Source organism: Halichoerus grypus, chromosome 7 (genome assembly GCF_964656455.1).
Source record: "Halichoerus grypus chromosome 7, mHalGry1.hap1.1, whole genome shotgun sequence".
Classification (NCBI taxonomy): domain Eukaryota; kingdom Metazoa; phylum Chordata; class Mammalia; order Carnivora; family Phocidae; genus Halichoerus; species Halichoerus grypus.
The window spans coordinates 103,866,278-103,880,339 of NC_135718.1; the positions used below are offsets into that span (position 1 = coordinate 103,866,278).

The 14,062-nt window shown below is 34.5% G+C and overlaps 1 protein-coding gene across 3 annotated transcripts in view; it reads left to right on the top strand.

Annotated features, from left to right (window-relative positions):
- Positions 1 to 14,062, top strand: part of RABGAP1L (RAB GTPase activating protein 1 like) — a 748,424-nt gene that overhangs the window by 122,657 nt on the left and 611,705 nt on the right. For all 3 annotated transcript variants that reach the window (XM_078077989.1, XM_078077987.1, XM_078077988.1), the window contains exons 8-10: positions 4,025 to 4,091; positions 10,006 to 10,108; positions 13,419 to 13,585. In XM_078077989.1, coding sequence (XP_077934115.1) covers positions 4,025 to 4,091; positions 10,006 to 10,108; positions 13,419 to 13,585 — 337 coding nt within the window. The remainder of the gene's footprint in view (positions 1 to 4,024; positions 4,092 to 10,005; positions 10,109 to 13,418; positions 13,586 to 14,062) is intronic.

Here is a 14,062-nt window from a genome sequence, read left to right on the forward strand (position 1 = left end):
ACAAAATTTAGCTTTTCATGTTCTTGGATATTCTGAAAAAATATGATTGACTTACAGCTTTTCTTTGTATTTTCTGTTTACCTCCTTCTGACATACTGTCACTTTTTCAATTTTAACAACAAAAATTCAGTTAAGAGACAGTGTTCCTTAACTGACATTGGTAGACACTTGCCTCCTTTCCTTTTCCTTTCTTCCCTTCTTCATTTTTATCCATAGTCTTCATGGAGGTAGATAGAATCCTAATCATTTGATGGGCTGAAAGCAGAAGTAAAACAATTTAGTTTCCTCTTACAGAACATTAACATATCATCTTTGGTTTTTGTCGCTTTTTTCTATCACTTAAGTCTAAAGCAATGCTAGATATGCTGAGTTTTGGTGTTTGTATGGATGCTAACTTGGTATTAAACACTGTTTAAAACTCTGAGTAAAAACTCACAGGTATTATGGAAGGTTAAACTTTCTTTTCTTAATAATAGTGGCAATTGTAGGGGCACCTGGGTGGCTCAGTTGGTTAAGTGTCTGCCTTTGGCTCAGGTCATGATCTCAGGGTCTTGTGATCCAGTCGTCCGTCACCCCTCCCGCCCCCCCCCCCCCCCCCGTTGGTGGTGTCCAGCTCTCTGCTCAGCAGGGAGTCTGCTTCTTCCTCTGCTTGTGCACTGTCTCTCTCAAATAAATAAAATCTTTAAAAAAATAATAGTGGCAATTGTAATAATTTATAATTGGGCACGGCTTTATAGTTCACAGCGTACTTTCACCCTCAGGAGGTTCATTTCACCTTTACATTGGAGTTTATAATCTTCCTGATAGGCTAGGGAGGTGATAGAGTATAATGTATAAAAGATCTGCAGTTTTGGATCAGGGACATGGGCTCGAATCCTAGTCCTTTAACTTAATACCTGAGTTGTTCAGACAAATCACTTCTACCTTCATGAAAATTAGTTTGTCATTTCTCATATGCAGGTTGTTTTGAAATGTAAATGCAGCCCTATGGTAATGTCTGACTTAAGGCATTAAATAAACAGTATATGCTATAATTAATGCAATAATATTAATATACTATCATTATCTCATTCTTAGGAGGTTTGATTTCAAATTTTGGTCAAATCAGCTATATACTATATTAGAAATAGTGTTGGGTGTGTCTCTTTTCTGCTTTCTTAACATTCTGTACTTACAGCGATCCTAGAACTTACCATATCAGGTTGTAGTTGCCTGTTTACTTGTATTTTCCTCCTCTAATAGACTTTGAGCTGCTTGAGAAAATAGGTGTGATGGCAGTTTTCTATGTTATTTGTAGAGTTAACAAGAAAATGTTGAATGCTTTGACCTCCCCAATGAAATACTTAATATTTGCATTAGGTGTTTGTGGTACTAATAGTATCTATCTAATTACTGACACATTATTCCTAATAGACCTTGCTTGTCTCCATAAGAAACCTGATGTGCTTTAATGAAATATAAATTTAGAAATGACTAATACAGCTTGATAGAGAAAAATTGTGCAATTTTCTTGTTGGAAGAACTCCTTAGAGTTAATGTATTATACCTCTCCCATTTTGTAGAAGAGGAAGCAGAGGCTCTAGAGGGTTAGGTGCTGGGGCGCACCTTGGCGGCTTGGTCAATTATCTGCCGTTGGCTCAGGTGATGATCCCAGGGTCCTGGAATTGACCCCGAGCCCCGTGTCAGGGGGGAGCCTGCTTGTCCCTCTCCGTCTGCACCCCACTCATGCTCTCTCTCTCTCTCAAATAAAAAAAAAATTTTTTTTAAAAAGGGGTCACACTACTGGTTAGTGGCAGGATTTTTTTTTTTTTTAAAGAGTTTATTTTTATTTATTTGAGAGAGAGAGAGCTAGAGAGCATGGGGGGTGGGGGAAGGAAGAGAGGGGAAGGGAGAAGGATAAGCAGACTCTGTGCTGAATGTGGAGCCCATCTCCAGGCTTGATCTCACGACCCTGAGATCATGACCTGAGCCAAAATCAAGAGTCGGACACTTAACTGACTGAGCCACCCAGGTGCCTCTGGTGGCAGGATTTTTTATTTATAACCCAGGAAAAGAGCAGCACATCAAAGATCATCAAAATAAAGTGATAGCTGTTGCCATTTAAGGAAAACCTAGAACTCCAAGGCTTTTTTTGCAGTAGAGTTTAACATGGGAATATTAAAAAAATATATAAAATTGCACCAATTTCATCAGTCGCCTGCAAGTGCTTGGCAAACAAAATGATAAAAAAAACTTTAAGATTTCAGAAGGAGCAAAAAGAAATGTAGGGAGGATGCATACTAAATTGTTAACATTGGTTCTTAAGGGGGCTGATACTAGAAAAAGGATAAGTTATGTTTTCTTTTTACATTTTGGTATCCATTAACTTTTTACAATGAGTACATAATAGTTCTGTAACTTAAAAATTCTATAATATAGAAAATTGTTCTTAAAAAAACCATGAGAGATACAAGCCAAAGCAAAGCAGGTAGGGAATGTGAGAGAAGTCTTCTGTCCTCATTGACCTGACTTTTTAGTTGGAGGGACCAAATTTCATATCTGAAAAAAGAATTCACTTTTTAATTCTTGCTTAGCAAGTATTTAAGGCAATTGTAGAAGAAATAGTACAATGAATTGCATAATTAACATTTAATTTGTAGTGTTTATTATAGGAGTTCATAGGGAAATTATAGCAGTGTATAGTAATTGTATTAAAATTATGGATATAGGGTATTATTATTTCTTTTGTAGTAGATTACATTTTGTTCAGTGGTACAGTAATATGTTTGGAAAGTTATCTTCAGAACTCAGTGACTTTATCTTTGTCATGTACTTGATTGTTTTTGGATGCCAAAAGAGAGCCTTGAGCAAGGTATCCTCAAGTACTAACAGGAAGTATATATTGTTTTACCACTTACTAGACTCATATTGGGATAGGACTTATCTTGTTCATGGAAGAAGAAGATGTGCTACTAGAAAAGTAAACTTTTGGAAAATAACAAGGATCAGATTATGTAGTGACATGTGAGTTGTCAGTGCTTTGAAATTTAAAAAATCTTAACATATTTAATTTATTTACATTCTCTACTCCTGTGTGAAATGTTCCATAGCATATTTTTAACTGTTGGAAAACTACAATAAAAACATTCTAGTAAGTGTGGATATGCGTTCTTGGCAGAGGGCTACTGAAGACAGATCACGTTGCCTCTAGATTTATAAGATCTATTTAAGAGGCAAAAATTTGAGTAAATTGTTGGATTTCTCTGGACTCTACTTTTCTTACTAAAAAGCAGAATTAATAATAACCTAACAAATATAAAAATGTTGGATTTAGCTGAATTTTAGAGCTTATGAAAATCCTTCAGAAATAAAGTACTAGGGGATGTAGTAGATGGGATTCCTAAAACTTCTCTAGCATCAGGAAGCACAGAACAAAGTAAATAGTTAATTGTATATATAGTATGTTGGATAATATCTTCACTAATATAATGGTACATTTAGTAATGAGTTTCATATAACTTTTTTTCAAACTTAGGGTATAATAAATATTAACAGGCTACTCAGTGAAAATGACTGTTGAAGGCCAGGGTAATTGTTTGTGTTAATCTGGCTTGATACAAAGAGTGAGCACAGTCTTATTTTTTTTTTAATCTTTTTTATTTAATTGGGGTAGTTGATTTTGACTTACATGTTTGAAATAACTCCAAGGCAGATGAAGTCTCATTTCTACCTAGAAACCAATTCATATCTCACTACTGTATTTTGTTTCAGTTAATAATTTGTGGCCATTTTTATCACAGTTTCTGATCATTGGTAATCTTTTACATGCAGAAATAAAGATCTGGGAATTTAGATAATTTATTTCTATGCAATTTTATTATGTGTCTTAATGAATTCTTTTTTATGGTGTTTCTTTTAAAAAACTAAAGCTATTTGTAAGTATAGAGCTCAGATTGTGTAATTATAAAAAGACTTTTTGCTCACTGGGCTTCTATTATATTCTTGATACCTTATTTGTCCTTTTCTTTCCCCCCAATATTTTCAGATGTTTTGGAATGTTATTAAGCCCAGGTCGAAACGTGAAGAACAGTGACATGCATTTACTGGATATGGTAATGATAATCTTAAGCACATTAACCAAGTATAGATGATAGTTAACTTATATTTTAGGAGTATTTTCTATTTTAAAATTTTGTCATATTGTCAAAATTGTTTTTAACTTTTATCTGTATGGTAGTAATAATTTTGGAAACCCAAACTTAAAATTACTTATGAGGGACAGATTTAGAAAAATTTCCACCAAAAAGTCATATGCAAATTGAAAACAAATAAAAGGATAGTGTTATGACAATGTCCATTTATTCATCTGTTTGGTTCTTAGAAAGATATCTTTTCTTTGAGCCAAAAATAACAAGTACATGATTATAACAGGCATATCCAGAGTGAATATGGTGCCTTTCATTTATTTTAATGCACTGTTATTAATTTGAGTAGTATGATGAATGCTTTTGTTTTCTTTAAAGCATTTATTTCCTTTTCTGAATTTATCCTCCTTTATTACCTGTCCTTAGCAAAGTATATTTACTGTAGGAGTGGTATTTATTTAAGGAATTTTCTTGAAGGTTAATATATATTTGAGAGTTGGTATTTGATATAAAAATAGCAAACTATCTTAACTTTTAAACAGAAATACCTTCTATATTGCACTTAATGAATATATTTATTTTGTGATTTAGAAATGTTGTAAGAAAGTCCTCTTAGAGTATCAAGTAAGTATAAAATAGTAAAATATAAAGTGACTTAACTGGGATTTTTATACTTAGTGATCACAAGCACTACATGTTTTAATCTTTTCAGCTGAGTTTTGAAAATGTCAATTAAATATCACCAATTATATCATATTTTTCTTTGAGTTATTTCATGATATTGTCACATTGATTTTCTAGTGGTCCTACTGGAAATGGTTTGTTCAGCCTTTTTGAGCACATAATTGTGTGCCAAGCATTGTGTGGAGTGCTGGGGTTATAGATACGGTAAAACATAGCTCTTAGGATCTGTGGGTTTATAGATTTGTGATGAAAACAGATCTCTTAAGTATGTAACTATGGCAGTGGGTTAAGTGCTCTCCTAGAGTTGATAGAATGAGCCACAGAGATACAGAGGAAGCATTTCACGTAAAGGTAAGGTTAAGGACAACCAGTTGCATTGAATGTGAAAACAAATTAGCTGTTGATCCACCTTTCTTCCATCCCTCTTTAAAACATATCATTAATACAAGTGGTTTTACCTAAGGCAAGCCATAGCTTTTTAGAGTCCTGAAAATACCATGAGGAGGTAGTTCAGGGACATTTAACACTTATAAGTTCCTAGGTCTTAGTCATGGTCTTTCAGAGTTTAAAAGATTAAGGTGAATCAGTGGCAGAGTTTTTTTTTTTATAAAACTTAAATGCAGATTATAGAATTACAGATTGGCATGAACTTCTGAGGTCCCCTGGTCTTGACTGTCTTACTTAAAGAGCAGTCCTCCACTTTGAAGAGTCCATATTGAAATCCAAGGACTCGTCAACATTGAAGCTTCTGTTCAACAAATAGTTGGTAAAAGTGGGAGGGTTTGTATTTGCAATTATCAAGAGTTGTGATTTGTTACTGATCTTTGTGCTATCTTAATACATGGTTATTGAGCTTTGGCTAGACTACTGTTCATCAAAAGGAACTTATTACCTTATAATGAAGACTATGGGACAGTTGTGGTTATAACAAAGTTATTTCTTTGTAATCACCAGAAGTCATATTCCTTATAATTTTGCCTAATTAGTCTTAGTTCTGTCCTCTAGACCAAGATGTTATGTTCTTCTGACTTGTTCAAATATGTGAACACTTTGAAAACAAATTTCATTTTCTTGCATTTGATTCTGACAAACTGAAAAATCCTGCAATTATATTTAATTTCAGAATTTGTGAGACTTTTCTATTTAGCTTGAATAATTTTTAAGCAATGCTGACTTTTCTTCCCTTTGAATATTTTCTAATAAGATGAATTGAGACTTTTTATAAATTTATAACTTTAGTTTAATATAAGATCTACATGAAAGAGAAAGTCATATTTGTAAGTGAAAATATATTTTTTAGCAAATAGCCAGATTACTTACATATAGTATATAAACTAAATCATCTATAAATAAAATTGGGTTTTGGGGAGATACGAATAACAGAGGTTTAGTTTTCTTCCAGTAGTGAGAATATTTTTGGTGAAGATACTTTTAGGAATAAGGAAATGAGAATTTTTGATCCACAGCCATTGATACTGTTGGTGGGGAAAAATTTTCCTCTACCCTGTAAGGTTCTTTTGACTGGTCTAAGCATTAAATTGACAAGAGACAGATTAGCAGAAAACTAAATTTAATTACATATGTATGGGGGCTCCATAAGAATATGATGCCTACAGGCAGTCAGACAATGAAGCTTATATGCCATTCTAAGCTAAGGAGAAGGGGTAGAAGTTGGGGACTTCAAAGGGAAGAAAGACAATTCAAAGATGAAAAAAAGTAAATGGCAAACAAATGTTTGTGAGACCACTCAGAAACAAGGGGACATAGGAATTTTAACAGACTTTGCCAATTTCCTCCCTGACTACCTCACCTGCTTTATTTTATACTGTAGTTATCTATGGTGACCATAAGGGAGAGGTCATAGTTTCTTCCTCAGCCTTTTTTTTTTTTTTTTTAAATAAGCAGCCTAAAAATAACCCACATGCCAAAGAGATACATTTTGGGTGGCAAAGTTTGCTTCCCTATAGTACCTAGGGAAAGCCTAACAGCAAGGTACCAAGAGGAGCTGAAAACACAGTAGAGCCAGGTTTCTTGGAACTGGAACACAATTTAAAAGTCCTAGAAATGCCTCAGAAAGTTTGTGGATCTTTACAGTTAACCATTTATTGACACTAGACTAGTAGCTGAACTCACAGTTACAAATATGTTTACATTGTAATCCAGTAAGCTTGTAATCTGTATGTGTAAAAAAAGCAGAAATAAAATTTTCATGAAACAGTTCTTACCCCTTACGTGTGTAAGGAACTCTGCTATTTTTTCTTCTGCTTGATGAAAAAGTCTGGTCATAATCCACTAAATTGATTTTATGCGGTTTGGAAAACATTAGCCTGTCAGCTCTCTAGGGTCAGGATCATTTTGTTTTGTTTTCCTTGCTGGATACTTATAAGCATAGACCATGGCTTCTAGTAGGCTCATATTTGCTTAATGAATGGATGGATTAGCATGAACTTACATTTTTTACTTTTTCTGTGTGTTATGTCTTTTCAGTACCATGTGTCTGCTTTACCCCACCATCTGCCTACTTGACCTCATAGCTTAAGCTTGCTCATTACTTTACTTGACAGTAGTTCATTTGTGGCTTACTATGTGATTCTCTGGCCTCTATCTTATGGCTTTTCTGCCTATGTTCCCATTGCAAACTGCCATATTCTGTCTGTATTTCCTAGTTTATTTTCCTAAGAGGATGGCATCTAGTGGTTCCACCCTGGCCTAGTTTGGGCAGAGACATACCTCCTGTTCCTGATTTTGTCAGCCCCACTTGTGGTGGGGGCAGAGGAGTCAGGAAGAACTCTTGAGCCAAGATAGTTGAAGAAGTATTTTTTTTTTTTTTTAAAGATTTATTTATTTTAAAGGCGAGTGAGCAGGGGAGGGGCGGGGGAGAGGGAGAGAAGTCCGCAAGCAGGCTCCCCTCTGAGCACGAGCCTGACTCGGGGCTTGATCTCACAACCCCAAGAGAGTTGGACACTCAACCGACTGAGCCATCCAGGCGCCCCAAGAAGTATCTTTATAAGAGGCTGAGAGCAAGCCAGGCTGTATGATGGAAATGTCTAGTTCAATAACAAAAATGCCATACTTGATGAGGAGAAACTTTTATTGAGGGCTTTTGATGTATAAGACAGTATTATTGTGGTGATGTATAGTGAGGACTACAAAGACATAAAACTATGGTTGTCGAATTAGGCTATTTTGCTTATAAGGAACAAAGATCCACTTATCCGCTTAGAACACCTTAGAGACAGAAGAGGTTATTGATCTTCATGAAATCGTACCTAAACCTGCAAAATGGTCTCTGCTATCTGGACTCTTCTGTCTGCTTCACCTCCCACCATGGGCTTACTCTTTCTTTGATCCTCTTTTTAGCTCGGGCTCCTGCTCTTTTTCCACGGCTGCCCCTGCCCCCAGGCCTCTGGTGCTCTGCCCCCCTTTCTTTCTGTACCTCCTTCCCCGTCTCTGCCTCTTTCCTTCCTTCTGTCTCCCCTTTCTCCTTCTCTCACCTTTTCCCACCTTGTCCTCCTCTCTCCCTCCCTGCCCCTTCTCTGTCCTCTCTCTGTTCCTCACTCTTCCTCCCTCCTCTTGCTTCCCAGAATCTGCCTGTGTGTTTGGACTGCATGATTATTTTTAATGAATTTTTTGTTCGTTTTCTCCATTTCTCTCTTACTACTTAACAGTTTCCTAATACTTGCTGTTCTTTATATATTCTTTCCTACTTTATAATTTCCGTTACCTTACCACTTCATTTGATGTGTGGCCTGTCAGGGCCTGACTTCTTATTAAAATCTTTCAGCTCCACGGCTAACTGCCCACTTTCCTTGGTATTTGTCAATTGAAAGAAATATTTTGATTGGACTAGCTCATCTTTTTGGACTCAAGCACAGCATAGCTCTTCCCAGAAATGGATTGGGTTTTTTGGGAGGTCAGATGCCCATTCTTGTTCTGAATGGGGGTCTAATGAGAAGGTAGAGAGGGTAGGCATAGAGAGGGAGAGAGAGGAAGGGGTGGAGAGAGAGATGGATACAGAGAATGAAGATGAATATATGAATGTAGTGAAGGTGTTGTGTGAGTTTCCTTTACATGGGCTTGAGTGTACTTTATCTCAGGAACTTAGGGTTCCTACACTCAAGCTGACAGTTCGATTGGTAAAATACCACCAATACCCTAGGAAAATATATCATAATTACCAAATGACTGAAATAATTTTGTTGGGTTTCAGAGAAGCATCTGTTTGGGGGTAAAACTGAAAAAAAGTTTTTCTCTTTGTTTTCGTCTGACCCTTTCAGCACTCTCTTCATAATATGAGGAAATGGGTACGGAACGTTTAAAGTAGTGTAGATAATACTCTTGCACGTGCACATACTTGTATGCTGCGTGCTGTTCTCCCGTGGAAACACCTCTAACTACTCCCCCTCCCTCTCCCACCCCATGCACACATGTACACACAGCTGTATGGGATCCCGCTTTCACCATAGGAGCTGCTGCCTGCTTCAGAGTCAGGAATGCGCTGGGTGGACATATGAAGGGGTGGAGGAGATGAGGAAGGGGAGAAGGACAGAGGGAAGGAGGGAGCAAATAAAAAGGTAAAAGGAAGACGGTTAATCAACTTGGGTGTTGATTACAAACCTTTATTAGTCTCTTAATGTTGATTACTGATCGTAAGAAAGTGTACAAATATCTGATATAGATAATAGAAAATATCAACTTTGAGAGGTGTTGTGGTAAAGTAAATTAATATTTTAAGAATATATTTTAAATTAGAACATTGGAAGAAAAATACTAACCGCTTTTCCTTTGATTAGCTATTAATTCAGTTAAAATATCTTCAGTGAGATCTATACTATAGTTTTAATAGACACTGGACATACTTGTATGCTTAGGTATGTGACATTTTGACAAGCAACCTAAGATAAAGTTAAATATAACTTCATACCAATATATTGTTTTTGTGAGTCAGCATATTAAGGTATACCCCCTTTTATCCAAGAGGTATGTGCCTCTAAATAGAAACTCTGAAGAAAGCTGTAGGAGAATTTAATATTGAAAAAAATGCTTTTGTAGGGTGACAAAAGTTTTACCAAAAAAAATCCCATTTGATTGTAAATCCAAATTTTAATAAATTAGATTGCTTAAAGTAAGATATAATTTAAAATGGGGATTTTCTTGATGTGTATATTCTCAGTGATTTCTCTCTGAACTTTTACAGGAATCCATGGGAAAGAGCTATGATGGGAGGGCTTATGTTATTACTGGCATGTGGAACCCCAATGTACCAATATTTCTGGCACTTAATGAAGAAACCCCAAAAGGTAAATTTTCTCATAATATTCATTATTATTTGCTATAAATTTTATATTATGGTCAATGTTGTTTTGCTGTGTTTTTTAAAATTCTGGTGCTTATTTAAAATGAAGTTATTCTTACTTAGATTTTAAATTTTTTAAAAATACTTTATGCATTTATGGGGAAAACCTCCACTATTCAAAAGAATCCTCCCCCAAAATATGTGAATTAGTTTTATTAGATTATGTAGAAAGTATTTGGGGTTTGTGTTTCATATGTTACCATAGAGTTATTTTATTTGGGGGCAATGATGGAAGAGTGTGAAAGAAATGGTGAAAGCAAATTCTTGAATTTTGCATATCTTTGATAACTATTCTCTTTTTTTTCTCATTATAGATTACCTATATTTTTTCATTTTTTAATTGTTCCAATTTTTTGACATTTGGGATCTTAGTAATGTATATTAAGGATTTTATTTGTGGTAAACACCTTTTCATTTTGTTTGACATGTCTAGTGTTAAACAGATAAATTTATGAGTGGTAAATAGTACATTTATCATTCATCCCGTTGTATTTATTTTTATTCCTACTTTATCCAGATATCTGCTAATTGTGTTTTTTATCCCTCTGCCATCTGTCCTTAAACTAAAATTTAAATTTTTACCTCATGACTTATAACTAAAGTTATGTTACACTAAATGCTTTACTGTGATTCAACCAATAATTTATACTGAGAAAATAATGGATCAATTGGTTTGATCTTTCATCTTATATTAGTTACTTTATACCCACAGTAGATTTTTGGTTAAAGAAAGGAGCATTAGTGAATACTGATATGGAAATATATTAATGAGCATTAAATGATAATTATTAAATTTCCTTAACAAGAGTATATACCAGTTCCATAAATTACGTGCATTTGATCACACATCTATTTCACAATTATTTTTTTTGAATGAATTATTTTTAATGAATTTTTTGTTTGTTTTCTCCATTTCAATGAGGGCTAAAAAGAGAGAAAAATAATGATCTTTCATGTATTAGGAATAAATAATTTTTACACCAACAGTTTGTAAATTCTGGAGACAGGTTTGTAAAGACCAGCCTGTAAAATTCTGTCTTATAATCATTCAGAAAGTAAACATGAAAATGGGAAAAATAAACCAGTTGATAATTTTGAAGAATAAAATATAGGAACTTCAAATAGTAAGTTATAAAAGCAGTTTTATCTATTTTTAATATAACACATAGTTCAGTTTAATATTGGTATTTAATACATATTTGGTCTTCTATTTTTTCTTTTTTTTAAAGATTTTATTTATTTGGGAGAAGAGAGAGAGAGAATGAGAGAGCACATGAGCAGGGGCAGGGAGGGCAGAGGGAGAGAAGCAGGCTCCCCGCTAAGCGGAAAGCCCAATGAAGGGCCCTATTCCAGGACCCCTGAGCTCATGACCTGAGCCAAAGGCAGACACTTAAACTGAGCCACCCAGGCGCTCCTATTTGGTCTACTATTAAAGGATAATGTATTTTAAAGTTTATTTCCTCTATTAAAATAAACTTTATATAATACTATATTAAAATAATATTCTTGGGGTGCCTGGGTGGCTCAGTCAGTTGGGCGACCGACTCTTGGTTTCCACTGAGGTCATGATCTCATGGGTTATGAGATCAAGCCTGTGTGGGGCTCCAAACTCAGGGGGAGCGTGCTTGGGATTTTCTCCCTTTGCCTCTCCTCCCCCTTGTGTGTGCACGTGCATGCATGTGCTCTCTCTCTCAAATAAGTAAGTCTTAAAAAAATATTCTTATCCAAAAGATAATGTATTTTAAATTTAAAATTATTTCATATGGCACAAAAAACACTGACCTGATTTCTAAAATTTCCAAATGATATCCTTGAGATTATAAATGACTCAGAGGATTCATGAATGAGGTTTGATTTTTTTACAGAAGTTGAAGCTCTGGAGTTGAAATGTCTTGGATCTTTTCACTATACCACCAAGTTGTGTATTCTATTTTATGTTTTGTGTTATTGTCTCTTACACTTTGACAATACTCCCCTTGGACTTTAAGGTCTGCTAGAGCAAATACAGTGTCTAGAGAATCCTTGTTTCTCTTGAATTGGCAGGTAGAATTTATTTAGTAATAATGTAATAATTTTTTTGTTCAATTTGATATTAATAGAAGTATAATTGATATGTATAAGTGTTGTATAATATTTTTTAAAAACATTGTTGAAGGTTTCTTCTAATGATGGGCTTGGTTATTTGAACTTTAACTGAGAACTAAAAATGCTGGACAAAGTAAATTTTAAAAATATTTCAGAAGTAACAAAGAAATGACAATATGGATTAGCCAAACCACAGATTGAAAAACCCAATGAGGGGTGCCTGGCTAGCTTAGTCAGTAGAGCGTGAGACTCTTATTCTCAGGGTCAAGAGTTCAGGCCCCATGTTGGACATGGAGCCTACTTAAGAAAAAAAAAAAAAAAGAAAGAGAAAAGAAAAACCTGCTGAATCTCAAGCAGGGTAAATAAAATTAAAACTCATATTTCAACCTATCATAGTGAAACTAAAGAAAACCAATAGACACTAGCCTAAAAGATTCTAGATTCATATTAAAGGAAGGCTGTGGCCAAGTAAACATTTTAAATAATAACTGAAATTTTGACTGATAACACTATACTATTGCCTAAAACTACTTTCCAAAGCTCTGATACAGATTTGTAACTGTACAGAACTATTTCATCAGAGCCTTAGTGATTTTCCTGAACATATAATGAGGGGACAATGAGGATACTGACAGATCTCCAGGGACTTCCCTTAAATCATGCAACATTGAAATATTCATTTAAATAACATCTTCCTCTACAAATTTAACATAGTGAAGGTTGAGTGTCTCTTCTGATTTGTCAGTCCTTCCAGTGCAACTCACCAAAGTGAATAATTTCTTGTATCTCTTTTTATAAGATGAAAGGGCAAATCCTTGTGAATTTCTAGAGGCTTTCTAGGAAATTTGAAAAACAGTTCTACTGTCAAAGAGATTCTGAAAATTTTACCTTATTTTTTACATTAAGGACCTAATTTGGGGAAAGAAAAAGTAAGGTTTTAGAGAAGATTTTGACAATTGATTTAGATAAGATCATGAGTATTGAGAAACATACTTGGAGAACATGGTTACCTACTTGATCAAAGTGACAATACAACATTTAAAGCTAAACATAAGAAGGTAACATGATTGGAAGGAACCTTATTTTTTTCATAAGTGGAAAAACTTTGTTTTCTTGAATAATCAAGTAATAATAAAGCCAGCATAACATACAGAAAATTTCTGCTGCAGATAAGCGAGTGTACATGACTGTGGCGGTGGATATGGTCGTCACAGAGGTGGTGGAGCCAGTGCGCTTTCTTCTGGAGACGGTAGTACGTGTGTACCCTGCGAATGAGCGGTTTTGGTATTTCAGCAGAAAGACTTTCACAGAGACTTTCTTCATGAGGTTGAAACAGGTAGGACCTTTTGTTCTTTGCATATAGTAACCAGTATATATTTTTTCTATTCTTTTTTAACACCAAGATAATTTCTTAAGTAGTGATAAAAAGTGATAAAAATTTCTCAAATAATCAAGTGATAACGTCAAACAGTAGAATATTTGAAAAATCTACATCTAGGTTATGTAAATAAAAAAAACCCAGCTCGTGTAATAATTATGTACTTTTTTCACTAGAAATTTGTACTGTGTATCTGTGAGGTTTCCACGTATTTAATAGAAATATTGCTTTATATATATAAAATGACATCCTTTTATATATAATTATTTAGAACCAAAAAGACAGGGCACAGAAATAGCATATCTTTATAAAGTTATAATGAAAAAAATTTCCAAGTAATACCTGGGATTAATTGTCATAGTTATTTCTACCAAAATATTATATGAATACATTGTGTGACTTATCAGTAAGATCATAAAATTATTTTAGTACAAA